Here is a 25,416-nt window from a genome sequence, read left to right on the forward strand (position 1 = left end):
CGCCTAGCTAACCAGAGGGATCCGGCTCTCTCTGGACCTTCTGAGTCCTGGAAGATTTAATGGTTTGCATCTACTTTGAGGCAATGCCTGGCGTTCCTGGGGTTTGATACCAGCCTGACCCTAATTCTGTTAAGGGAGCTGTCTGCAGACGTCTGTCACAGATCATTGGAACAAGTCAAGTTCATCCGCAGTGAGACCCGGCGGCCGATCACTGCGCAGGCCCCAGTTTAGACTTGGGAGAGTGAGTGGGTGTGGTGAGGGGCGGGAGGCAGGGAGGAAGCCTGACTTCCGCAGGGTTCTGAACTGGAACTCGGGATCTGGCCCTGCAATGCCAACATTTATTGGGCGCCTCCTTGGGGCCCGACGTTGTACTAACTTGTAGGGACTCTCACGTGAATCAGATATATTTGCAGCCTTAAAAGAGCTGGTGAAGGGAGGGATAGCGGTCGAATATCGTGCAAAAAGCATATGGTCAAGTTTAGCAGCTCTCTTTCCGCAAGCTGGTATCTTGAACCTGGTGTAATATCCCAGGATGTCAGCGTCGAAAGGCGCGAAAGAGCAATGCCTGGTTCAACCCTACTCTGTCTAACTCATTTTGCAGAAGAAACTGAAATGGTTTCAGGTTTTGTATTTTAACAAGTGGGATTATTTTGAGGGTTTTAACTTTTTTTTTTTTTTTTTTTTTTTTTGAGACGGAGCCTTGCTTTGTCGCCCAGGCTGGAGTGCAGTGGCGCGATCTCGGCCCACTGCAACCTCCGCCTCCCTAGTAGCTGGGACTACAGGCACGCGCCCCCACGCCCGGCTAATTTTTGTGTTTTCAGTAGAGACGGAGTTTCACGTTAGCCAGGCTGGTTCCGAACTCCTGACCTTGTGATCCACCCGCCTCGGCCTCCCAAAGTGCTGGAATTACAGGCATGAGCCACTGCGCCCGGCCCGTTTTAACTTTTTTTTAAAAACTAAGTTCTGGCTTTCGTTGCCCTTTTAATTTCACGTGAATCCGACCTTCTAGACCTAGTTCATCTCACCTTTTAGCTGTAAGTTTTTCCACACATGACCAGGTACTTTATTTTCAGCTTCTTAATAATTTGAACTGTACGTGAGCAAAATTCCTAAAACAGCAGGTGAACAACAGCGTTCCTACCTTTTCACTTTTTTTGGGGGGGGGGGGATGAAGTTTTGCTCTTGTCACCCCGACTGGAGTGCAATGAATGGTGCGTCTCGGCTCACTGCAACCTCCACCTCCTGGGTTCAAACCATTCTCCTGCCTCAGCCTCCCGAGTAGCTGGGATTACAGGCACCTGCCACTACGCCCGGCTAATTTTTGTATTTTTACTAGAAATGGGGTTTCGCCATGTTGGCCAGGCTAGTCTTGAACTCCTGACCTCAGGTGATCTGCCTGCTTCAGCCTCCAAAAGTGCTGGGATTACAGGAGTGAGCCACTGCGCCGGCCCCTTTTCACTTTTTATTTGCCTTTAGACTGGAAACTATACGCATTAACTAACAAATGTATTGTCAGTGGTGATCAAAGCCTTAAGTTCTAGAAAGAAGAGAAATAACCTAAGAAATCTTTACAGTCTATTTGAATACATAGATTTATATTCATACCCGTGGAGATTTGTGCAGCTATATGAACATAAGTTCAGCCTAAACCTATGTTGGCTGAGAAGGAAAAAAAAAAAAAAGAGTGGATAACAAGCTGGTTCCTATTTCAATATAATATGGCAGGAAGCATCAATTTCTCTGACAAGTTGAACCTTTCTCTCTGCCTCATCAACAAGTAGGAGGGTAGCTTCCTCACGAATATTCAACTTCAAACTCTATAGGCTAGGCTGATGCTTTTTAATCATTCAGGTGTGGATTCTTCAGGGAGTTTCTGTTCCATCAGCCAGGCTCCTTCCAGTATTTTCTCCCTTATGTTTTGTCTGCCTTTGATCCATGTCAACTATCATCATTAAGATCGCCCCCAGGAACTCTCACAGGAGAGAAGAAGAGATGAAAAACATCAAATGCACTTATTGAATGCATTTGTTTCTGAGACCTGCTAGTCACACCAATATGCTACACTAGGGCTTTTCTGAACTACTTAAAACAGCAAGAAAAGGCCTACTTCTCTGTTCGGTTTATGATTCTATAATCATTGAAACATTTTTAACTGATCTGTCAATAGGAAATTGCTAACACTAGTGTTGATTTCAATTAGTTTAAATCAGAATATTAATAGAGTTAAAAATTCTTGTCCAGAGTAGTGGATAAGAGTGCAAGCTCTAGAATCAGACAATCCCAGGTTTGAACCTTGATTCTGCTGTTTACTAGTTGTCTAATCTGGAACAAGTTATTCAGTCTGAGTCTCATTTTCCTTTTCTATAAAACGGAAATAATAATACCTGGCTCATTGAAATTATGTGAGGATTAAATGAGATAATGTTAAGCATTAAGCTGTTAGCATAGTGTTTGGCAGACAATAAATGTTCAGTAAATGTTTGCTCTTATTAACTATCATTAATCCTAGTAATTAACCATGTCTGCTTCTCCTAGTTCTCTGAATGATTAAAAGTTAGCCAAACTACAGCGCCCCCAATAATTTGGGTATGCAAAAGATAGCACTGGAGGGACTGCAACTCAAATGGCTCTTAAAGGGCAGATCTAATTTATAAGCTGAAACTGAAGTCAGAGTATACTTTAGGGGGTTCATTACTAAAATACTCAATATCATAAAACAATGGAAGAGTGGAGGAGCAAGAGGGTTCCCTTAAAGGCAAAGTCCATGATTTTACATCATACATCTCTCTACAAAAAGAAATCACATTATTTACCAAAAGAAACACAAATCCTCCAAAGTTTGAGTAGACAATAACTCTTCTAAAGGAAATCTCGCATGGATAAGAATGTCTTTTCCAATTCCTTTCTCTTGCATTGTCACTTTTGCCTTAAGATTCCCCCCTTTGCTTCTGTGTACTACTATTGCATATATCATCTCTACCTTCTAAACTTTGGCCCCAGTGTGACCAAAACCCCCTCTCCTTGTTTCCTAATAGAACAGATAAAACAGGTTATTTTCAGAAATAAAAATTTAAGGAGAATCAACTTGCAAACAGCACAAAGTCAAATTTTTAAAGTATCAAGTTTCTGATCAAGTCCTAGTAAAGCAGTAAATATCTTCAGTGAACCCATATCCCTTCATCCTTTCAGTTTCTGATGAAGTGAAACAACTTTTCAGCTCCTTTGTCTGGTTTCCCTCCCTCCTAGCTGTTTGGAAGTCTCAACAGAAGCCTCAGTTTTGCCTCCTTGCTGGCACCCAAAAGTGAGTCCACTATATTGTCCTTTCCAAGAGCAGATCACTCACCACAGCATGGGGCTGACATCATCAGTGCCTGAACAACACTGTGCAATAGAATTTTCTGTGATAATCTCTCTGCACTGCCCAGTATAGTAACTGCTAGACATATGTGGCTATTGAGCACTTAAACTATAGTTAGTGTTGTAACCCAAATGCAGGTTCACTCTCTCGCTGCTTGCAGAGTCCACTTTACAAGAGTGAGATCTGGTATAAAGAAAATGATATTTTATTCCAAAGCTACCTTAGGGGAGGAAGTACAAGTTTTCTGCCTTAAGGGTACCGTTTCACTTTTGGAGCTGAAAGAGGGTGCTTTTGAAATGAGGCATGGAATGCTGGCATGAAAGGCACACAGGGGAGGAAGCAAGTGGTTGGGGGGTCTGCATACTACCTTCAGTGGCTTATCTACTGGACGGTGACTGATGGTGCCTTTTGTGGGCAGGACTGGGTTGTAAAAGTGGCCAAAACTCTCCAGGTAAGAGAAAGCTTTGTAGCAGGCATACTCTGGGTTGTAGATAGACTGTTGCCTCTCAAGGCAACCTCCCGGTGGGTGAGAGTTCCTCTCTGGAGCTTCTAAGCACATAGTTACATGAACCTGCCTCATAGGGAGTGTCTGATAAAGAGGAGGTAAAAGGCTACAATTGCATTTCTAAAGAGCTAAGGAGGAAGTGAGGAGAAGGGGGGAAAGAAGAGAGATTTTTTTTTAAATCATTAAACTATCTCTTAGAAAAATGGGGATACTTGGTTATAGTGTGACTAAGGAAATTTTATTTGGCTTTTATTTGAATCTAAGTAGCCACTTGTGGCTAGTGGCTGTCATTGGACAGAGCAACTTATGAGCTATTCCACTCATTTCTATGTTCAATGAAAGAGATATACCTTGTTCACAGTTTATTCAAATGTCAGTGATACCCATTTGAAACAAGAATAATCTATAGCTGCCAGGCCTGAGCTATCAGTTTATCATGTCCACCTACTTTTGGAATACTTAATGATGACTTACAGTCATAGAAAGAGGGTTTGTAACCTCCCAAGGAGTTCACCTTGCCCGCTGCCTAGACAGAGCTGGTTCATCAAGACTGGGCGATTAGAATGGAGAAAGAGTAATTCATACAGAGCCAGCTGTGCAGGAGAATGGAGTTTTATTGTTACTCAAATCAGTCTCCCCAAGCATTCAGGGATCAGAGTTTTTAAGGACAACTTGGTTGGGGAAGCCAGTGAGCCAGGAGTCCTGATGGTCAGGGAGGAAATAATAAGGAGTCAAAGCTGTCTTCTTGTACTGAGTTCCTGGGTGGGGGGCGCTACAAGATCAGATGAGCCAGTTCATCAATCTGAGTGGTACCAGCTGATCCATCAAGTGCAGGGGCCGACAAATATCTCAAGCACTGATCTTAGGAGCAGTCTAGGGAGGGTCAGAATCTTGTAGCCTCCAGCTGCATGACTCCCAAACCATGATTTCCAATCTTATGGCTAATGTTAGTCTTACAAAGGCAATCTAGTCTCCAGGCAACAAGGAAGTCAGCCCCGGGAAAGGGCTGTTATCTGTCACAAACCACAAACTATAAACTAAGTTTTTCCCAAAGTTAGTTCAGCCTATGCCCAGGAATGAACGAGGACAACCTGGTTAGAAGCGAGATGGAGTCAGTTAAGTTAGATCTCTTTCACTGTCTCCGTCATAATTTTGCAAAGATGGTTTCAGATTTGTCAAATTAATTTCCATCCACACTTGTTGGAGTCTCATACTTGCTCATGGTGTGCTTTGTCCTGATGATAAGGAGAAAAAAAATAACTTACATTTTCTCCCCAGAGGCCTGCCTAGAGTAGGCTCCAAGAGTCCTCTTTACTCTGTATAATTCTAGCAGATCCATCCTAATCCTGAGATATATCAGCACTGGGGATACGTTAAAAACTGTAGTAACTTTGGTTATTAAAGGCATTTTCCATCCATTCAAGTTTCGTACTTCCAAGAAACCTCTACTTTAAAGCTGATTTCGCACATGAAAACAAAATACAAACACTTCTCTGCACTGCCTCCTGAGAAATGGTCTAGAGAGATCTAATACCAGTTCATGTGCAGTCGTCCTTGCCTCAAAAAATCTCACAACTTACAGGTTTTCAGAAAAGTGGGAGATTTTATTGTCCTGTCTGGGAGTGATACAGTATGGAATTTCCTATTTGGTACAATTTAGAATGTGGCTATTTCCTATTTGGTACAATTTAGAATGTAGCTCCCAAAGCCTTTGACACTTAGCATATTGTTTCATAGGTAATTGTTTATGCTTCTGCCTCTTCACTAGACTTGTCTTCATTTACCCAACAAATATTGAGTGCCTACTCTGCCACACCTTGTTCTAGGTGTTGGGAGCACAGCAGATAACAAGACAGAGAGGGTCCCCCAGGAAATTTAGTCTCTAGTGGAGGGAAACTGATAATAAATGAGTAAAAGCAATGCAAGATAATTTCAGATAATGTTATGTGTTATGAAGAAAATAAAAATAGGGCAATGTGACAGAGTGATGGGGGGCTCTCTTTAGATCCTGTGGTCAAGAAATGCTTCAGATGAGGGGAAGTTTGAGCTGAGCTCTGAATACAAAGTTATCAGCTCTGCAAAGCCAAGAACAGCCTAGGGTAGCAACAGATAGAAAATCTGTGTTTACCACTAGAGCAGGTTATTTATTTCCTTTTGATAATTGCTTTTATTTATTTTTTCTTTTTTTAGAGAAAGAGTCTGACTCTCACCCAGGCTGGAGTGCAGTGGTGGGATTATAGCTCACTGTAACCTCTAACTCCTAGACTCAAGTGATCCTCCTGCCTCACCCTTCCGAGTAGCTGTTACTATTGGTGTGCACTGCCGTGCCCAGCTAATTTTTTTCATTTTTGTAGAGACAGAGTCTTGCTATGATGCCCAGGCTGGATAATTGTATTTTTAGTGCTCAACATAATTCTTGGCTTTGAATAATAGCAACAACAAAAATAAGTAATATTCGTAGCACAAATAAGTGTACCACATGTTTATTTGAATTATCTTGGTTAGTTCTCACAAGATACAAACCAGAGGAAGAAATTAAGAGATGCTAAATAACTTGGCCAAGGATTTACAGTGGATAAGTGGCAAAGCAAATACTGAACTTAACCAGGCTTCATGACTCCAGAATCTATACTTCTAACTAACCAGTGAGTCTCATGGAGCACCAGTATCTGCGGTGCTTCCTAAAAATGCAGCTTTCTAGCATAAAGCCAAACCAGCTGAATCCAAATCTCAGAGGGTAGGCGCTAGAAACCTGAATTTTTTTTTTTCCAAGATGGAGTCTTGCTCTGTCCCCTAGGCTGGAGTGCAATGGCATGATCTCAGCTCACTGCAACCTCCTCCTCCCGTGTTCAAGCAATTCTCCTGCCTCAGCCTCCTGAGTAGCTGGGATTACAGGCACACACCACCACACCTGGCTAATTTTTGTATTCTTACTAGAGATGGGGTTTCACCATCTTGGCCAGGCTGGTCTCAAACTCATGACCTCGTGATCCATCTGCCTCGGCCTCCCAAAGTGATGGGATTACAGGCGTGAGCCACAATGCCCAGCCCAGAAATCTGAATTTCTAATAAATCCACCAGATGATTCTTATGCATACTGAAGTTTAGAACCACTGTGCTTTGTTGAAAGATTGAACGAAGCCAAGTTTGTTGGCTCACCCCTGTAATCCCAGCACTTTGAGAGCCCAAGGCGGAAAGATAGCTTGAGCCAAGGAGTTTGAAACCAGCCTGGGCAAGATAACAAGACCCCATCTTTACAAAAAAAAAAAAAATTAGCTGGGCACGTGTAGTCCTAGCTACTTGGAAGGCTGAGGCAAGAGGACCCCTTGAGCCCAGGAGTTCAAGGCTGCAGTGAGCCATGATCATGGCACCGCATTCCAGCTTAGGTGACAGTGAGAATCAGTCTCAAAAAAAAAAGCTTGCATGAAAGAGACAAGTCCTCTGCTAGTTGAACTACTTTGTACCACATCTGGCAAATTCCTAAGCCCCTAAACTCTATAAATGCTGGTTCTCCTAAACGTTAAGTCTTTGTAATGATCAGCTTAACACTGTGTTGCTACAAAGAAGAAATCTCAGAATCATCTGGGTCCTGCAGGAAGGCTAAAGAAAAATGCTTTGATAAACCCCTGTGCACCAGCATTCGCTCACCCATCCTCCACCACTCCCCAGTCTGTTTTTTTCTTTTTTTTTTGTCTGTTTGCTTGTTTGTTTTTGTTTTTTGAGATGGAGTCTCACTCTGTCTCCCAGGCTGGAGTGCAGTGGCACAATTTTGGCTCACTGCAACCTCCGCCTCCTGGGTTCAAGCAATTCTCCTGCCGCAGCCTCCCCAGTAGCTAGGATTACAGGTGCCTGCTACCACACCCGGCTAATTTTTTGTATTTTTAGTAAAGATGGGTTTTCACCATGTTGGCCAGGCTGGCCTCGAGCTACTGACTGCAAGTGATCCACCCACCTTGGCCTCCCAAGGTGCAGGGATTACAGGCTTGAGCCACCACGCCCCACCCCTAGTCTGGTTTTAGCTAAGGGGATGATCTGAAATCTGACAGGTCCAGGGAGGTCAGGCCCTGTTTACCAGTACAAGCAAATTCAGCAGCCAGCCTCAAGATTTAGCTCCTCTGCTGAGCAAACTGAAGTGCACTCAGGACCTCTGGGCCAAGCCAGCCTTATCTCCCTGTCCCCACACTTACATACCGAAAGCAGACCTAGCCTTATCGGTGAGTCCTTCAACTGTTATCCTCCAAACTGAGGGTGACCTGGAGTTGAGCTATATTTTCCCTGGAAAATAGGTTGGGGTCAGAGTCAACTCCAGAGCAGAGCTATGCCCATTTTGGCAGATGTCATATAGATTTAGGTTTGCCAGAGAAAATACAGGATGCCTACTTATGTCCCAAATACTGCATGGCCCATATTTATTCTAAAAAATTATTTGCTTTATTTAAATCTGGAATTTACATTTAACTAGGTGTCCTGTATTTTAGTTTCGAAATCTGGCATCCAGGCCCTTTGTAGGAGCATTCAACCAATGGTGTTGTCTCCACAAACATTTAAGCCTCTTATTAGAAGGAACATTAACAACGGTCTATTTCAGGAGGACACAGTTATAATAGGAAGCCCAAAGAGTGGGTGCGAGCGTGCAGGCGTAGTTCTACCACTTTTTAGTTATGAGAGAACGGAGGGCTGTTGGAGCTTCTGCAAGGACTCCCCCAAATGTGTGACCAGGATTACTGTCCTATTCTGAGACCGTCAGAGACATCTCTGCCGGGACACATGCCAGTGATTGAAAACATAGTAAGGGCCCCACTACCTCAAACCAAGTTGTAGAGTTTGAGAGTCCCACCAGCCGCCCGCCCCCTCCGCGAGCCCCGCCCCCTGCGCAGCCACGCCCCCTTGTTCCCCGCGGCCTCCCGGGTCAGCTGGTGCTGGCGTCAGGCGCTGGGCGGGCTCGCCAGGACCTGGCAAGGCTTGTTTACTATGGACGATGATCTGGAGCAGCAGTGAGTTAATCCTGTCCCTTTCTCTCTTTCTCTCTCTCTCTCTGGGCCATGATCCTGGGACTGTCTGTGGCTGAGGAACAGTTGTAGACACCTTCCCGCCCTTCCTTTTCCAGGTCGGCCTCCGGGGAGGGCGGGGGGTGGGTGCGTTGCTTGCTTTGCATTTGCCCAGAAGAGGCAGCGGCTGAGCCTGGGGAGCCATGGGAGACGCGCTCGCCCGCAGTCCGGGGATCCTGGCTTTCTACCTTAGTCCTCGCGAGTGCCCCTCATTCTCCTCTGGCCTCTGGAGAGATTCCATGTTGATATGTGAGATCCCCGAAAGCAAGCTTGTGGGACGCGGGTGCGGAGGTAGCAGCCAGGCGTGCTCGTCTCGACTTGCCCCAGAACGGCAGTCGTGGGGATGGAGAGAGCCTCCTCCCTCTGCCCGGCAAAGAGAAGGTGTGGAAAGACTGGAGAAGTCTCCACCGCGCTGAAATTGGTGTGGAACAACGGGCTTGCAAGTTTCTTTAGCTGTCTCCCACCGAGACACGTAGCCGCATGAGATCCTAGTTGATAATGCTTTTAATAATCATAACATCTTTAATGCAATGGTTTCCGATTTAGAGCTATTGGAATTTGCTACTACTCTTTCAAGGGCATCAGGTTTGGGACACCACCTGTAGGTGGTGTGACTAGCAGTTCGCAATCCGATAGGAGTAAGAAAAAGTTGCTACGAGAAGAATGACTCAGCTCCCAGCTGAGCCTTGGTTTCACCAGAACTGGGCCTTTCTTGGACCCAGATTTTTCAGACCTGTAGAACTGGAAGTCCGGGAAACTAATAAACTTTATGACCATAATTAATAGCTTGCTGGGCTTGAAAGAAATGTCCAGGGGAATGTTTTACTTTCTAAGATGACTTTTCCAAGAGGAAATTTGCAATGCTTTAAAGGACTTAGGGAGGCAGAATATTAGAGCTGGAGGACATGCAGGTAGTTCAGCTCCTTTTTAAAAATGAAGAAGCTGGTGTCCACAGAAATTAGGAGACTTGCCCAAGATCACAGAGGTCTAGAACAGGATTCTCTCCCAGCACAGAACCCCTTTGCTTCACCCCCATCAAGTTGACAGAGACCGTCCTAGCCAGGTTAAGTTCATGGCTAAATGTCTTTTCTGCTCCTTGCCTCAGTTTCCCACCCCAGCCCTTACCTCCACCATAGTTTTGAGCACATATACAGTGTGCCAGGCACCATTTCCAGTGCTTTACTTGTAACATTTTTGGTGAAGAAGGAAAGCAAAGTAATTCTCCCACCAAGGACTCTCTGCTGAGCAGTCCATGATGCTGTTCCTTGGGTAGCATTCCTCCTGAACTCTGGTTTGTACAGTAACAGGACAATGTGGGATCCAGGTGTTATGATCTGACTTGTCCCAGTCTGTGATTTAGAGAGAAAATTTGTCTCTTAAGGCTGGCAAAATCCTGTGGTCTTGGTCCCCGTGCTTCAAGCCTACAAGGAATTCCAGTAGAATATTAAAAGGATTCTGAGTCTCCCTAGGATTAGATCGATTGATATTGACAACTCTCATCTGGCTAAAACCATTGATGTATCACTCCCAGCTGCAATCCCAGTTTTTCTTTCAAACTTCAAACATCCACTGAGAGTTGCTACTTGCAAAACACTGGGAATGTAGACAACCTATGATTTAGCTGGGGGGAAAGAAAGTTTATTGGGAGTTTGTGCTAGGCATTATTCTATGTGCTTTAGATGCATTAACACATTTAATCTTTATAGCAACCCTATGAGGTAGATATTATTACCTCCCTTTTAAAGATGAGGAAGCTCTGACACAGAAAAGCTAAATAATGTGCCCATAGTCACATTGCTGGTAAGTGACAGTGCTAAAATTGGAACTCTGGCCTTCAGTGTTTAGATCACACCTCCCTTGAGAAAACAGACATAAATGTAAAAATGTGGTTATGTTCTGTGAATATTTGTATATGACCTTGAAAAGCTGAGGCTGGAAGGTTCAGGGAGAGAAACCTGGATTTGAGATAAGGGATTCTAGTTCTGGTTCTTTTTTCTAACTTGTATGACCTCTTTGGGCATCAGTTTGCTCATCTATAAAATACAGAGGCTAGTCTGGATGATTCCTAAGGAAACACCCTAATCTAAAATTCGGTGCTTCAAATGATGTATCAGGATGCCCAGTGTGTGCCAAGGGGATTTGGTAATGGTTCCCCTCACTCCCCCTTAGAGTGCCCTACCTTGAATATGCCAGTGTTCACAGGCCCTTCCTATAGCTGTAGATATCTGTCCTGTAACTCAGGCAGAGTTCAAGAAAAGAGAAATATCATATGGGGTTAACAAGGAATAATACAAACTGTCATTCATTGAGCATCTCATTTGTACTGGGCATCTTACAAGTGTCCTTACATATACAGATGCTCAAAGACAGGTTATTTAATGGGCCAAAACCATTCTGCTCATCAGTGATAACACTATGATTCAGGTCCAGCAGGTGTGTGTGTGTGTGTGTGTGTAATTCCAAAGCTGGTGCTTTTAACCTCTACCTTGCAATGACTTAAGGTCCCTGGGTGTGAAGGAGAAAACAGGATGAGTTATCGGTGTTACCGCATGTCATGAGAGGTGAGGACATAGGTGAGCTTTCTACTCATTTTACAATCTAGAAAACAAGACCAGAGGGAGCCTGTGTCCTGTCAGTGAACCATAACAGAACTTGAATCCAGGTCTCTCACCTCCTTCTCCCTGCCTACCCCATCTCCATGGGTTGGACTGATTGATTACCTGAGAGATCAGTTAGGCACAACACAGTATTCCACACTTCTAGGGGCTTGGAAGAGGGCGCACATAAACACCAACCAGTGCCCTGCCAGTAGGGCAGATGGCACGGGAATTTGTCCTACTGTTGAGGAACAGCTAGTACTGGGGACAGCAAAGGATAACTGAAACATTAGTTAAAAGATGCCTCTCCCTTTAATCTCCTTGAACATAAATTATGATAATCAGTAACAAAGAGAAATTAGAAAGCTTAAGTGAGATAATAAATGTGACAGAGCTTTGTAAACTCTAAAGTATTATATACAAGATGTTCTGAATATCTATTGAAACAAGGGGCATGTTGTTAATACCCATTTACCCAAAAGAAACAGTCTATCAGGCAGCTAGGGAACTGCTGCCTGCCATGAGGGGCAGGTGTCCTGAGGCTAGGAAACACCCTGCTTCCCGAGTACTCTTTTGTAACTCTCAGCAAGGCTAAGAGCATCAGTGTTTCTTTCCAGTGTTACCAATGAGTGTCTCTGTCTCCTCCTCCCAGGCCTCAAGGCTGGCTGAGTAGCTGGCTGCCCACGTGGCGCCCCACTTCCATGTCTCAGCTGAAGAATGTGGAAGCCAGGATCCTCCAGTGTAAGTAGAATGGACAGCTTGTCCCACCTCCCTCATGGGGCCCAAGAAGGATTCAGGATCTTCCCAGAGCCTGCTACATTGGGCCCACTGATTCCTAATTAACAGTGTGTACGGGGTGGGAGGAAAGGATATCAGTTGTGTGAGGGAAGAGGTGCATACAGACGGCACCATATCCGATGATAGTGCTTCCTCACCATCTCCCTAGCCATGTGGATAGTTCCTGCCACTTCCTGCAACTTCACCTTAAACCCTATGCCAGTGCCGGCTAACACACAAACACGTACATTGTCCCCTTCCTCCTTCCTTCTCCCCCATTTCTCTCTTCCTCCTCTCCTTCTGTCTTCTCACCACACAAGTACTTCTTAGATTTACCACCTGCAGACCCTCGGCCAGTAATCTTGCATTCTCTGATATTACTATTCCTGCGTTCTACCTGATTTTGGCCCCCCACCTATCTGGTTACCACAGTAGTTCGTGATTTGCAGACCAGCTGTCATCGGCACGGTTATATTGCAGCAGGGCATCCCACTAGCAGCAGCAGCACTCACTCAAACAAGCCCCTTAAGCCACTTCTTCCCATATTTCCCATATGATCTTCACCACACCCCTACTGTCCCAGCCATAGCTACCCTTTCTCTTCTGGGCCCGAGTAAGTGCAGACAAACTGCAGCCAGAGCTCTCAGGCCTCTGTCCAGGATCCAGGCTGCTTCACCCAGGCAGCTCTTCCCGGGAGACTGCTGTCACACCAGCAGAACAAGCACTGCCCCACCTCAGTCTCTCACCCGAGGCTCAGTCCACACCCATCACTCCCTCCAACTGGCTGGACCACAGTTCTGTCCAGCCATCAAGCCCCAAGCACACACAGGTTCAAGAGCAATGGATGCAAGAGCTCTGGGGGGGTTGGTGGTGTCACTGCCACCTGGGCCTAAAGGGAGCTGGACACACTGTTTCAAGGGATAAGACGGTCCCGCTTATTATGTACAGACTACATGGTCTATAAATGTGATTGGAGTTGAATTCTTTAGAGTGTGTAGTGTTAAAGAAAAAGTGATTCTGACAGATTAAATCGGTAAAGATCATTCAAGACTATTGCAATAGGGAAGAGGGATCAGGCTCAACTCTTGAATACAGTAAGGGCTACTGGGGATTTATAACCAAGCAGCAGGGTGAGGGGGGTCAGTGGATAGAAAATTACTGAGGAGATATCAAAGATAAAGGGAGTTCTTTTCAAACCAGTTTAACAGGATCATTGCTGAAGGAAGGTCAAAGGTGAGGGATGAGGAACTTGATCAGATATGAAGGAATTCTTACTAACTGACGTAGTATGACTTACTCATCCTGACTTAGCAGGATTCTTGCTAAGACTGAGCTTGACATTTGGAAGACAGGCCAGGGGCCAAGGTCAAAGCCTGGTCAATAAGAGGGCTCAGAAGGGCTTGCCTAAAGTTTGGTTAAGGAGAGAGTTGTTTTCAGTGGTCAGAAGGTTGTGAGAGGAAGGAGCTGAGGGAAGCTGGGGAGGGTTGGGGAATGGAGAGAATGTGAAGAGTGGTAGTCCAGGCAAAACGTTGATGCCGTCAGGAAACACTTATTGACTTACCATGGGATTCTTTCCTCCCCAGGTCTCCAGAATAAGTTCCTGGCTAGATATGTATCCCTCCCAAACCAGAATAAGATCTGGACGGTGACTGTGAGCCCCGAGCAAAAGGACCGCACCCCCTTGGTGATGGTGCATGGTTTTGGGGGCGGTGTGGGCCTCTGGATCCTCAACATGGACTCACTGAGTGCCCGCCGCACACTGCACACCTTCGATCTGCTTGGCTTTGGGCGAAGCTCAAGGCCAGCATTCCCAAGGGACCCGGAGGGGGCTGAGGATGAGTTTGTGACATCGATAGAGACATGGCGGGAGACCATGGGGATCCCCAGCATGATCCTCCTGGGGCACAGTTTGGGAGGATTCCTGGCCACTTCTTACTCAATCAAGTACCCTGATAGGTAATAAGGAGATGCCTCCATCCCTTGTGACCTAATTCCTGGCCTTACTGGGAACTTTCCAGTATTCATTTCCAAACTTCTCTCATTCCCAGGCGATTTAAGGGGCTATGGCAACTACCAGAGAATATAATGTGTCTTCTCCTCTTTCCGCCTTTAACATAGAGTTAAACACCTCATCCTGGTGGACCCATGGGGCTTTCCCCTCCGACCAACTAACCCCAGTGAGATCCGTGCACCCCCAACCTGGGTCAAAGCTGTTGCATCTGTCCTAGGACGTTCCAATCCATTGGCTGTTCTTCGAGTAGCTGGGCCCTGGGGTGAGTAGCCTGTAGCATCTCCTTAAAGGAAGGCTATAATGTTCTAGAAGGCCCACAGTGTCTTTCCCGCTTATTCCTAAAAAGTGGAAATGGGCCTAGCCTTGTTATTTAAAGCTGTTAATCTGAACCATATCACTTTGTTCAAGGTTTGAGAAGGTTTTTGGATTTTTTGTTTTGTTTTGTTTTGTTTTTTTGAGATGGAGTCTCGCTCTGTTGCCCAGGCTGGAGTGCAGTGGCACGATCTCGGCTCACTGCAAGCTCCTCCTCCCAGGTTCATGCTCTTCTCCTGCCTCAGCCTCCCGAGTAACTGGGACTACAGGCACCCGCCACCATGCCCGGCTAATTTTTTGTATTTTTAGTAGAGACAGGGTTTCATCGTGTTAACCAGGCTGGTCTCGATCTGACCTTGTGATCCACCCGCCTCGGCCTCCCAAAGTGCTAGGATTACAGGCGTGAGCCACCATGCCTGGCCTGTTTTTTGTTTTTTGTATTTTTTCCCTTCATCGGCATGGGAAAAGCTTTTCCTATGCCAGGAACAGGTGGAGCAGAATAGCTACCAGAGTCTCACTGTGTCTCCCAGGCTGATGTGCAGTGATGTGATCTCAGCTCACTGCAACCTCTGCCTCCCGGGTTCAAGCCATTCCCCTGCCTGAGCCTCCTGAGTAGCTGGGACTGCAGGTGTACCCCACCACACCTGGCTAATTTTTGTATTTTCAGTAGAGACGGGGTTTCACCATGTTGGCTAGGCTGGTCTTGAACTCCTGGCCTCTAGCGATCCATCTGCATCAGCCTCCCAAAGTGCTGGGATTACAAGCATGAGCCATCACACCCAATGTGTGTGAAATTTTATGAAAACCTGCTGGTGATTCATGCCCAGTAACCACTGGATCCCATCCCTGTGGTTCACCCAACACCTGCAGCAGGGAGAGGTCAGAACCAAAGCCTCCAACATAACCCACAGTGGCAGGCAAGCCCCTCTGAACCATGCACTTGTCCAGGCAAGCACCACATCTTCACCTGCTCTGTGTTGCCTAGCACTTGGTAGCTGTCAGCAAATTCTGTGGGTAAAAGGGAGAAAAGGAGGTGGAGGACCATGGAGAGCTAGCCATAATGAATAGTATCAATATCTCCAGCCTTCTGACCTCACACTGCCAGCACCCTTCTCCACTGGGGAGCTTTTTACTCATGAAGTGAAAAGCAGATTCCTTTATGGAAAAGATTGGTGATGTCTGTCTTGTACTGATGGTTGTGCTTACATAGTAATATTCAATCGCCAATTATTATGAGTTAATTGCTGATGGCCAAGTAAGAGTTATCTCTCTAGGTCCTTCAAGAAAAACGGAATGATTTCAGATAAAGAAAAAAAGCATTTGATTAGAAGATAGGAGTTTAGGAGTTCTGAGAGAGAGGAAGGATACCAAGACACGGGTGCCAAAGGAGAGTAAGTGGGCAGAGGCTCCCAGCACCGTGGTCTCCAATAGAGTCTATAGTCCTTTGCCAAAAAGAAAGTCTGCTCGAGCTACTCTCCCCTCTTCTCACCTCTGGCCAGGCTCATGCAGGAGCATCAGAGCTATCATGGTTGGGGAAGTTGGCCAGCAGCCATGAAGGACTATGCAGGAGGGAGGGCCAGGCCCGTGCAGATCCTCATGGCACCCCTAACCCAGCCCCTTCTTACCTCCCTCTTGCTTCTCCTAAACAGAGAGAAGAAAGAGAGAGATCAGGGATCAGAAGTCGATCAGTAGACCTCATTTTTACAGTCTGTTGTTGCATGTATGTATACCATAATGAGGTGAAACGAACAGATTGTTGTAAAACAGTGCCCTGAGTCTGAGACACGATTGTGTTTAGTTCACCACTCCACATATTCTAATACAGGCCTGAAAATGAGAGCGCTCTCGGGAGGTGGTCTAGTTCCATCTGCTACCATCAGAAGATTAAAAGGCTATAAGGGTATCTGGGAGAAAGAGAACATAGCTCAGGCTGTAAGAGAAGAGCATCTCAGCCATGGATTCTGATGGGGAGGACTTGTGATTCTTGCAGGGAAAGATCTCAGGGCTTCATCGAGCTGAAAATAACCTGGCTCCTCAGTGTTGTTAGACTGTCTCTAAATTATTTGGTAATGAGCTGACTTTGTGATTTGAAGTCACCTGGACCTTCCCAGTAGATTCCTGCACGCTTTCTGCCTCTGTAGTGTTAAATGAATAAAGCAAACAAACCCTTAGGAGAAATAAGATTTGGTTAAAGTTCTTAAAACATACACAGGCAGGAGTCTTCCCTGCCCCATCTCCCAAACTGACCTCTCTGTGTTTTTCTATCCCCTCCCAGGGCCTGGCCTGGTGCAGCGATTCCGGCCGGACTTCAAACGCAAGTTTGCAGACTTCTTTGAAGATGATACCATATCAGAGTATATCTATCACTGCAACGCACAGAATCCCAGGTGAGGGCCTCTCCCCAGGCCAGCTTGGGGCAGACAGTTGTTAGGAGATAAAACTCTTAGCTGCTGGAGTTCTGGGCTTTATTTCTTCTTCAACAAAGCCCTGACTCAGTTAGGGAAACACAGGCACTAGCAAGCCTGATCATTTCCAGAGAGTTCCCCAGGGATAGACACAAAGGAATACAGAAGATAATAGATTAATTAAACATGCTGCCCATCTCTAGAGGAAGGCCGTCCCTGTTCCCTACAGGTGTGCAATTGGCCTGATGAGCAACAGTCTGGAAAATATTAATATTTTAAAAGATTTTTTTAACTGAAAAAGTGATACAAACATGGTATTTTTTTTTTCTTTTTTTGGTCAAAAATAATTAGCAAAAACATGATATTTTTCAAAAGGAAAGGAAGTCTTCTCCTGTCCCGGGCCTGTAGTCCCTACATTTCCTTATTATTTCCAGTCTAAAATAGCACATGTGCCATTTCTTCAGAGGGCCTCCATGTACATATTCCTTTGTACACACATGTGACTGTATCTGTTGAACACATTACTACAAATAGAATTTCTCAATGAAAGAGCATGCGTTTTAAAATATCATTATGTGCATTTGAAATGCCTTATCATTGAGACAGAAATTTATTTGCATCTTTGGGAGATTTGGGGGTGTCCCGAGAACTTTGAAAAGTTCCTATCTGGGGCTCCTTATTTACACAGTGGGCCCCGCAAGCCTACCTACCTGCAGTTTGGGCAACGTAGATGGCAGGGCAGTCAGGGAGGTGATCCTCTTATGTGGAAGTGCCCTGTGACTGGCTGATACCACGAGGCCATGTTGGTGACACCCCAAGCTGCTGGGAGGTATCTCAGCAAAGGCAAGCTTACTGCCCTACTCCTTTCTAGGGCTGTCTAAGTCACTTGTTGGGAGCCCAAAGCCATGAGAAAGGCAGAGATTTGCATTCCAGCACTACTGTCTGAACATTAACCTCAAACCCTGACAGCTGTTGGGCAGTGTGTGAGCTGTCTGTCCAGCATTCCACATGAGCTCAGCTAATTGAAGAACCCTGATCAAACAGTAGTATAAAAACTCCCAGCTCAGCAGTCAAATCAGGTTCCCCTGTCTTCCTGCCCTTGGCCCTTCTCTCAGCCCCCATGGGCTCAGTGCCCGTCTCATACCCACCTGAGGCCCCACAGGCCCAGCCCTAGCCCTTTCCCCAGAACTTTCCCCATCCCAGACCTAGTTCTGTACAATGTCCTCCCAACCTAAGCCACAGAGTATTTAAGTTTATAACTCATTCGCGTCCCAGAGGAAGCAAAGGTGACATGAATGACAACCAGCTCCCTCACCCCCAAACACCATCACTCAATTTTGTAACTCCCTGAGTTTTTTGACTTTGTAACCCTGACAAGCTCATGGTAACTGTTATCATTTCCTTGGAAAACATGAAATTTCACCAACATGTTTGAGGGTATCTGCTTCACCTCACCTAAACTTAGGGGCTTTGTATATATTTTTATTTTCCTAATGATGTCCTAATGAAGTAGGTATAATACTCTATAGATGAGGAAATTAAAGTATATTCTGGTTACATGACTTGCTAAGAAAACACAGCTGAGGATTTGAATTCATTTGACTCCAAATTCCATGCTTTTTCTGCCATGCTGCAATATCTTAAGGAAAAATTATCTATTTCTGATGGCCTGGGCAGAACTCAGGTTCCCATTCATCTGTACATGTAAAAGAGAATGGAGATCTGATGGTACTAAACAGGCCAAGCCTAGGAGGCAGCAGTGTCCCCAACCTGCCCTATCTCTAGCAGAAGCTGCAGACCAGCCCAGAAAGCTGGCTCTGCCCCAGCCTTGTGGACGCCTCGTATTACAGCCTCAATTCATTCTACCTGAGCAAATGACCGAGGAGTGAAATAGATTACATTGGCATTTGTTGTTTCTTGCTTAACAGAAACTGCTGCTCCCCCAGCCCTTGGAAGACTGATTTTTAATTCCGGAGTCTTCTCAGGAAGCCCTTTTTACTACTATAGTACTCACTTTTAAGCATTCACCTCAGATGAACTTCTGACCATGTCTCTAGACCCCCAACAGGCTAAATCCCCAGGCTGTGTTTTCATAGCACTCAACCACCTTTTCATCCTTCTTGGGAAATTTTAAGTTGTTGTTTTTTGTTTGTTTGTTTGTTTGTTTTTGAGATGGAGTTTTGCTCATTGCCCAGGCTGGAGTGCAATGGCACGATCTCGGCTCACTGCAACCTCTGCCTCCCAGGTTCAAGCGATTCTCCTGCCTCAGCCTCCCAAGTAGCTGGGATTGCTGGCATGCGCCACCATGCCTGGCTAATTTTGTATTTTTAGTAGAGATGGGTTTCACCATGTTGGCCAGGCTGGTCTCGAACTCCCGACCTCAGGTGATCTGCCCGCCTCGGCCTCCCAAAGTGTGGGGATTATAGGCATAAGCCTCCGTGCCCGGCTGTTTGTTTGTTATTTCGAGACAGAGTCTCACTCTGTCGCCCAGGCTAGAGTGCAGTGGCGTGATCTTGGCTCACTGCAACCTCTGTCTCCCAGGCTCAAGCAATTCTCCTGCCTCAGCCTCCTGAGTAGCTGGGATTACAGAAGCGCACCACCACGCCCCACTAATTTTTGTATTTTTAGTAGAGACAGGGTCTCACCATGTTGGCCAGGCTGGTCTTAAACCCCTGACCTCAAATGATCCGCCCGCCTCGGCCTCCCAAAGTGCTGGGATTACAGGTGTGAGCCACTGTGCCCAGCCCAAGAAATTTTAAATTAAATAACAATGAATCATATGATTAGTTACTTAATGCCTACCTCCCTAACACATGAGCTAAAGTGTGTGAGCTCCAGGAGGGACAGCACCCTGCCTTTCTTGTTCATATGTCCCCTTTCCCAGTCCAGGGCATGACAGAGTATATTTGTTGAGTCAATAATAACCCATTTCATTCTCAGATTCTTGGACAGTTCGTACTGCCGTGGGGTTTTTCACAAGTGTTCCTCCGAACTCTTCTGTGATGGGAGGCCTCTGGAATTTTGGTCATCCCCTAATCTTACCAATATTTAATGAGCCCAGTGTGGGGCTTTGACAGGAATACAAAGATGACTAAGATTCTGCCTCAGTCTCTGAAGAGACCAACAAGTTGACATATTGCGCTGTGAAGTTTATTGCTGTTTTGCTTTTGACAGTGGTGAGACGGCATTCAAAGCCATGATGGAGTCCTTTGGCTGGGCCCGGCGCCCTATGCTGGAGCGAATTCACTTGATTCGAAAAGATGTGCCCATCACCATGATCTACGGGTCTGACACCTGGATAGATACCAGTACGGGAAAGAAGGTGAAGATGCAGCGGCCGGATTCCTATGTCCGAGACATGGTATGTTGCACCACCCAAGGAGTAGAAATGATGACTGAGAGCCAATCACCTCTCAGCCTTGGGGTAGAGAAGGGTGATCAAGGAGAAAGAGGAATGGACAGACTGAGGTAGAGCAGTAGATTTGAGAAGTTTGGAAACTCTCTTTGTAATATCTTTTTTTTTCTTTTTTTTTTGAGATGGAGTCTCGCTTTTGTTGCCCAGGCTGGAGTGCAATGGTGCAATCTCAGCTCACTGCAACCTCCGCCTCCCGGGTTCAAGCGATTCTCCTGCCTCAGCCTCCCGAGTAGCTGGGATTATAGGCATGCGCCACCACGGCCAGCTAATTTTGTATTTTTAGTAGAGACGAGGTTTCTCCATGTTGGTCAGGCTGGTCTCGAACTCCCAACCTCAGGTGATCCGCCCACCTTGGCCTCCCAAAGTGCTGGTATTGTAATATCTTCATTAGGGGCTTCCTACTTTTAGCCCAGTTCAGCTAAAAGGCTGGTTCTTGTCTAGCAGCCAGGTACCTGCTGCTACTCCAGCCCCCATGTAGTTTCTACCCCAAAACCAGAGCCATGGGCACTAGAGTGAATAGTAGAGGCTGCCATGAAGCCTCCTCACCACACCTCCTCCCCTTTTTTCTTACCCCTCTCCGCCATGTGCCAATGAGTGTGCTTAATGAGGCTGGGTGCCAACCATGGGCCCAGGTTTACTGGACCTTTGGATTAAATGAGCAGATCAGTGGTAGGGCTAACATGGAAGGAAAGACATAGTGAATGTTCATCAAATAAGTAGAATGGGAAAGCATTGGCTGTCAAAGGAAAATACCAAGATCCAAGCGAGAAAGGTGGAGCATTATTTCTGATAAGAGCTCATGGGTGGCAGGCAAGCAAGTCTAAGGGGAAAAGAAATAGTGTGAAGGCTTGCCAGCACCAGGAATAAAGGGCCATCCCGCCCCTGCGGGTCCTCTCTCCACAGGAGATTAAGGGTGCCTCTCACCATGTCTATGCTGACCAGCCACACGTCTTCAATGCTGTGGTGGAGGAGATCTGCGACTCAGTTGATTGAGCTGCTCTCTGAAGAGGAAGAGGAGAAAGCCAGAGAGTCACTCTTGCCTCCCTGTCTGCTTACTCACCCACTCTGTCCTTTCCTCACCAACTAACATGTGCCAGCCAGGCAGAGTCTTGTGCTGTTCCCAGAACAGGACGACAGTGAAAAGAACACTCTTGACCCCACACTGAAGGCTGAAGGCAGAAGCCACAAGAGGCCTTGAGTGCCACCCCCGGGGAAGAACATAAAGGGTTGCACAATGCCACCCATCCACTCCTTGCCAAGTGTTACCCAGATGGTGGAGGATGTGAAGGGATTGCACCAAGCCACAATCACTCTCTCTGCGGCCTTTCTTCCTCTGGGCAAAGAAGGGCTTCCAGTGGCCTTTCCTCGCTCTGCAGTGTTTGTGGGGATAGGTTCCATGCAAGAACACCTTCCTCCTCCATCCCCCACTTCACCCCATCCCATACCAGTTCCATCCAGGGTCTGGTTAACTGCCAAGAACAGGTCCTGGAGTTCCCTTCACCTGCAGAGTCCTTTTCATGACCTAGAAGGTCTTATTCAAAGCCCTCATTGACAGAGGAGGAAACAGGCCAAGGCAGGACATGGCTGGACCATGGTGACACAGCTCTGTGTGATTCGAGTTCTGGCAGAGCTTGTAAGGCTAGAGCCCAGGTCTGCCGACACCCTGTGCTTGTTGCACACTTGATTTGCTAAGGTTGGAGACAGGCACCATTGCCATGGGGCTGGTCCTAGTCACTGGCCGAGGATAAGCCCATCCCTGCCCCACATTCTAGCCCCACTATGCGGGGGTGTTGTTGTCCTGCCTGTGTCTCATCCCTGGCTGCCTAAGCTAGGGACACTCAAGTGCTTCCTTCCTTGCCCCATCTTCCTCCCAACTGGAGGCCTCTGAGCCTCCCCTGTGCCTTGGGCCCTGAAGCCCCATATGTAGTATAGCGCAAAGGTGGCTCCTGGTGAAGAGAGGGTGGAAAGGCCCTTCAGCCCCAGGGCCATGTCTGGGTTCTCCATGCCCATCGGTCTCTGCAGTTTCTCTACCTGCCCCCAGAGCTGAGGCCATCTGCAAGCCCCTGCCCATGGCCCAATGGGGAGCCTCCAGCCACAAGTTCCCTATCCTTATCAGCCACTGGGTGGTTCCCACTGCATGACCCTCTATCCCTGCCATCTGTCCCCGTGGTTTCCAGCTTAATCCACCCCTGACCCATCTGTCAGCTCTCTCCCAGGGAGCCGTTTCAGGGGTTCTGAGCAGTAGGCTGGGCCTGGCCTCAGAACCCGGCGGCTCCTGCCTGCTCCTTCACTTTTGTAAAACCAACCTTTTCACCAGAATGGTATTAACTCCTGGTGCTTTGTACTACTGGTCCAGCTGCCCTGGGCTCCTTTTCTATATTAATAAAGAAATTAGTAAAAATTACCGGTGGGAATGATGTTTAAAATTGCTCTGACGAGCGCTGGTGGTGCTGAATTTGCAACAGCCTGTGTGACGCCTGAGAGAAGGGAGTCCTGAGGGTTGCCTGCCTAACCATGACTCCTTCTCCTTTTAGTGTGGTATTTGCCTGCTAGACCCAACCCAGAGTCCAGGTCAGCACAGGCCCTCTCAGCTAACCACTCATGACAAATGAGGAGTCGAGATCCACAGTGTGGATGGGGCAAGCCCCAGTTCACAGTAGAGAGGTGGCGCTTAGTACTTCCTGCTGCCCATTAAACACCCTTTCTTCCTAAGTTCAAGGGAAGCCCACACATGTACTGCTCCCTGCATCCTGCTCTAACTTCCTCTCATCCTCTGGATCTCAGCTCAAATATTCCTTATGCAGAGACGCCTTCCCCTGATTCCCTAAACTAGATTCGGACCCCTCTGTTCTGCATCTCTGTGGCATATCGTCTGCCCCTTTTGTAAAACTTATAAACTTGTGGTTACTTGTTTAATGTCTCTTTCCTCCCCAGACCATAAGCAACATAAAGACAAAGGGCACATCTAGCACATAGTTCATGTTCAATAAATGTTTGTTTTCATCAAGCCACGGGAAGTGAGATATACCAAGTATTCAAAAAAGTGTTCAAACCATTGCTAACAGTGCTTGCTCTGTGCTGGCTGAGTCCAGCTCTGGGCCCAGAATTCCACGGTTCTAAATGGCGCATATTCCATGTGCATAGGCTGATTGAAAATGTATTAAAAATAAATTTTAAAAAAAGCACATGATACTACACATGTCATGATGAATGAATAGACAGAACTCCTCCGAAATATAATTACAAAGTTCTGATCCATCTCAGGACCCTGTGTCTTCTCTGAGGATTGTTATAGGGAGGAGAAGGCAGGTATTTAGAGCTTACTACATGCCAACCACTAGGGCTACAATAGTGAAGAAACAGATAGTGTCTGCCTTTGTGAGAAATTCCAGTTCACTCAGAGAGATGCACCTAGTCAAAATATTACGTAAATCAATGTAAAATTGCTAAAGTGCTACCCATGAGAATTGAGAAAACCTCCTACAGAAGTGATGGCAGCTGTGCCTGAAGGCAGGACCAGGGAAAGGGGAAGGAACGTCTGGAGAGAGGGGCGACTGCACAGGCAGGTGGCTGGGAGAGAAGTCTGGTGAGATCAGTAGGGACCAGCTCAGCAGATCCTCTGGCCACATGAAGAATGTTGTGTTCATTCTAAAAAGCAATGGAAGGAAATGAATGAGGGTCAGGGTGGGGTAGGGAGTGTGACAAAATCAGCCTGAGATTGAAAGAGCCATTCTGACTGCTCTATGGAGTTCAGATGAGAGGGGGATGAGAACTTTGAGGCTGCTGCAGTGGTCTAGGCCAGAGTTGATGGTAGTTTGGACTTGGCTAGGGGCTAATGGACACAGAGAGGGGAAAAATGCAAAAGATGCTTAGAAGGTAAAATCTAAAAGATGTAATATCAACACTGCATGACCCTACCACCCTCTTGAAGAATGGGCCAAGTGAGGCAGTGGTTACCAAACCCAGTCACGTAACAAAACAACCTGGGGGTATTTTTTTTTAAACATAGATTCCTCAGCTGTATTCCCTAGAGTTTGATCTGGTTAACCTGAATGGAGTCCGACCGTGAAATCTACATTTAAACACATTCCTAGGAGATTCTGGTGCCCTGTGTCTTCAGGAACTGGTCTAAGGGACTCTGTCTCTGATATTTGACCCAGAAGGCTGGGTAGAGTAGGGCCTGTGCCCCTGAGAGTTCATTCTGCTTGCTCCAGAACCACTTTTTTTTTTGGAGGTAGCACAACATGCTGATCTGCTTTTTCCAACTCAACACGAGGCAAACACATTCTTCAGGAGCAGATGCGAGAAGAGTCTAAGAAAGGTCACTCAGAGTTCCCTGTTTATACTACATGGTCTGCACGCATGGACACAAACCAGCACGCAGACACACACCCCATCTGACAGGAACATTCCTAACATTCCACTAGGTGGGACTGAGAAATTATTATGAACATTCTACCCAGTCAGCACAGTTTCTGGGTGGGCACTAAGGATTTACGGTGACAGTTCAAATCATAAATCCAGGCTCCTCAAATGCCTAGCAGTTTAAAAGGAGAGATTCCACAGATAGACATTAAGGACTGTGACTCAACTTAAGACCCAGGAGGTACTGCAGTATTCAGCGACTAGCAGGAAATGTGCTAAATTTAACTGCCTCCTCGGTATAGACACCAAAGTATGTGTGCTAAAAATGTAGTCTGGTTTCATTGCCAAAAGGGTGATGAAATCTTGATGAGTACCTCTTTCCATTCTGATCCGTGACCCTTCAGGGACAGTTCATGGCCAGAGAGAAAAGACTCCTACTCTTTTTTTTTTTTCACTGTGTTGCCCAGGCTGGAATGCAATGGTGCAGTCTTGGCTCACTGCAACCTCTGCCTCCCAGGTTCAAGCAATTCTCCTGCCTCAGCCTTCTGAGTAGCTGGGACCACAGGTGCATGCCACCATGCCCGGCTAATTTTTGTATTTTTAGTAGAGACGGGGTTTCACCA

At 46.4% G+C, this 25,416-nt stretch overlaps 1 protein-coding gene across 2 annotated transcripts; it reads left to right on the forward strand.

Annotated features, from left to right (window-relative positions):
* Nucleotides 1-117: 117 nt before the first annotated feature.
* Nucleotides 118-22,832, forward strand: ABHD4 (abhydrolase domain containing 4, N-acyl phospholipase B). 2 transcript variants are annotated; one of them, XM_054448805.2, is made up of 7 exons: nt 8,741-8,857; nt 12,161-12,249; nt 13,869-14,241; nt 14,404-14,558; nt 16,884-16,995; nt 20,188-20,374; nt 21,332-22,832. In XM_054448805.2, exons 1-7 carry the CDS (start codon nt 8,835-8,837, stop codon nt 21,419-21,421), a joined length of 1,029 nt encoding a protein of 342 aa, XP_054304780.1. In that variant the 5' UTR covers nt 8,741-8,834; the 3' UTR covers nt 21,422-22,832. The 2 variants fall into 2 exon arrangements, with proteins under 2 accessions (XP_063507505.1, XP_054304780.1); XM_063651435.1 differs by lacking the exon at nt 8,741-8,857 and adding an exon at nt 118-241 and having other exon boundaries at nt 20,188-22,832.
* Nucleotides 22,833-25,416: the final 2,584 nt, after the last annotated feature.

This window comes from Pongo pygmaeus, chromosome 15 (genome assembly GCF_028885625.2).
Source record: "Pongo pygmaeus isolate AG05252 chromosome 15, NHGRI_mPonPyg2-v2.0_pri, whole genome shotgun sequence".
Classification (NCBI taxonomy): Eukaryota; Metazoa; Chordata; class Mammalia; order Primates; family Hominidae; genus Pongo; species Pongo pygmaeus.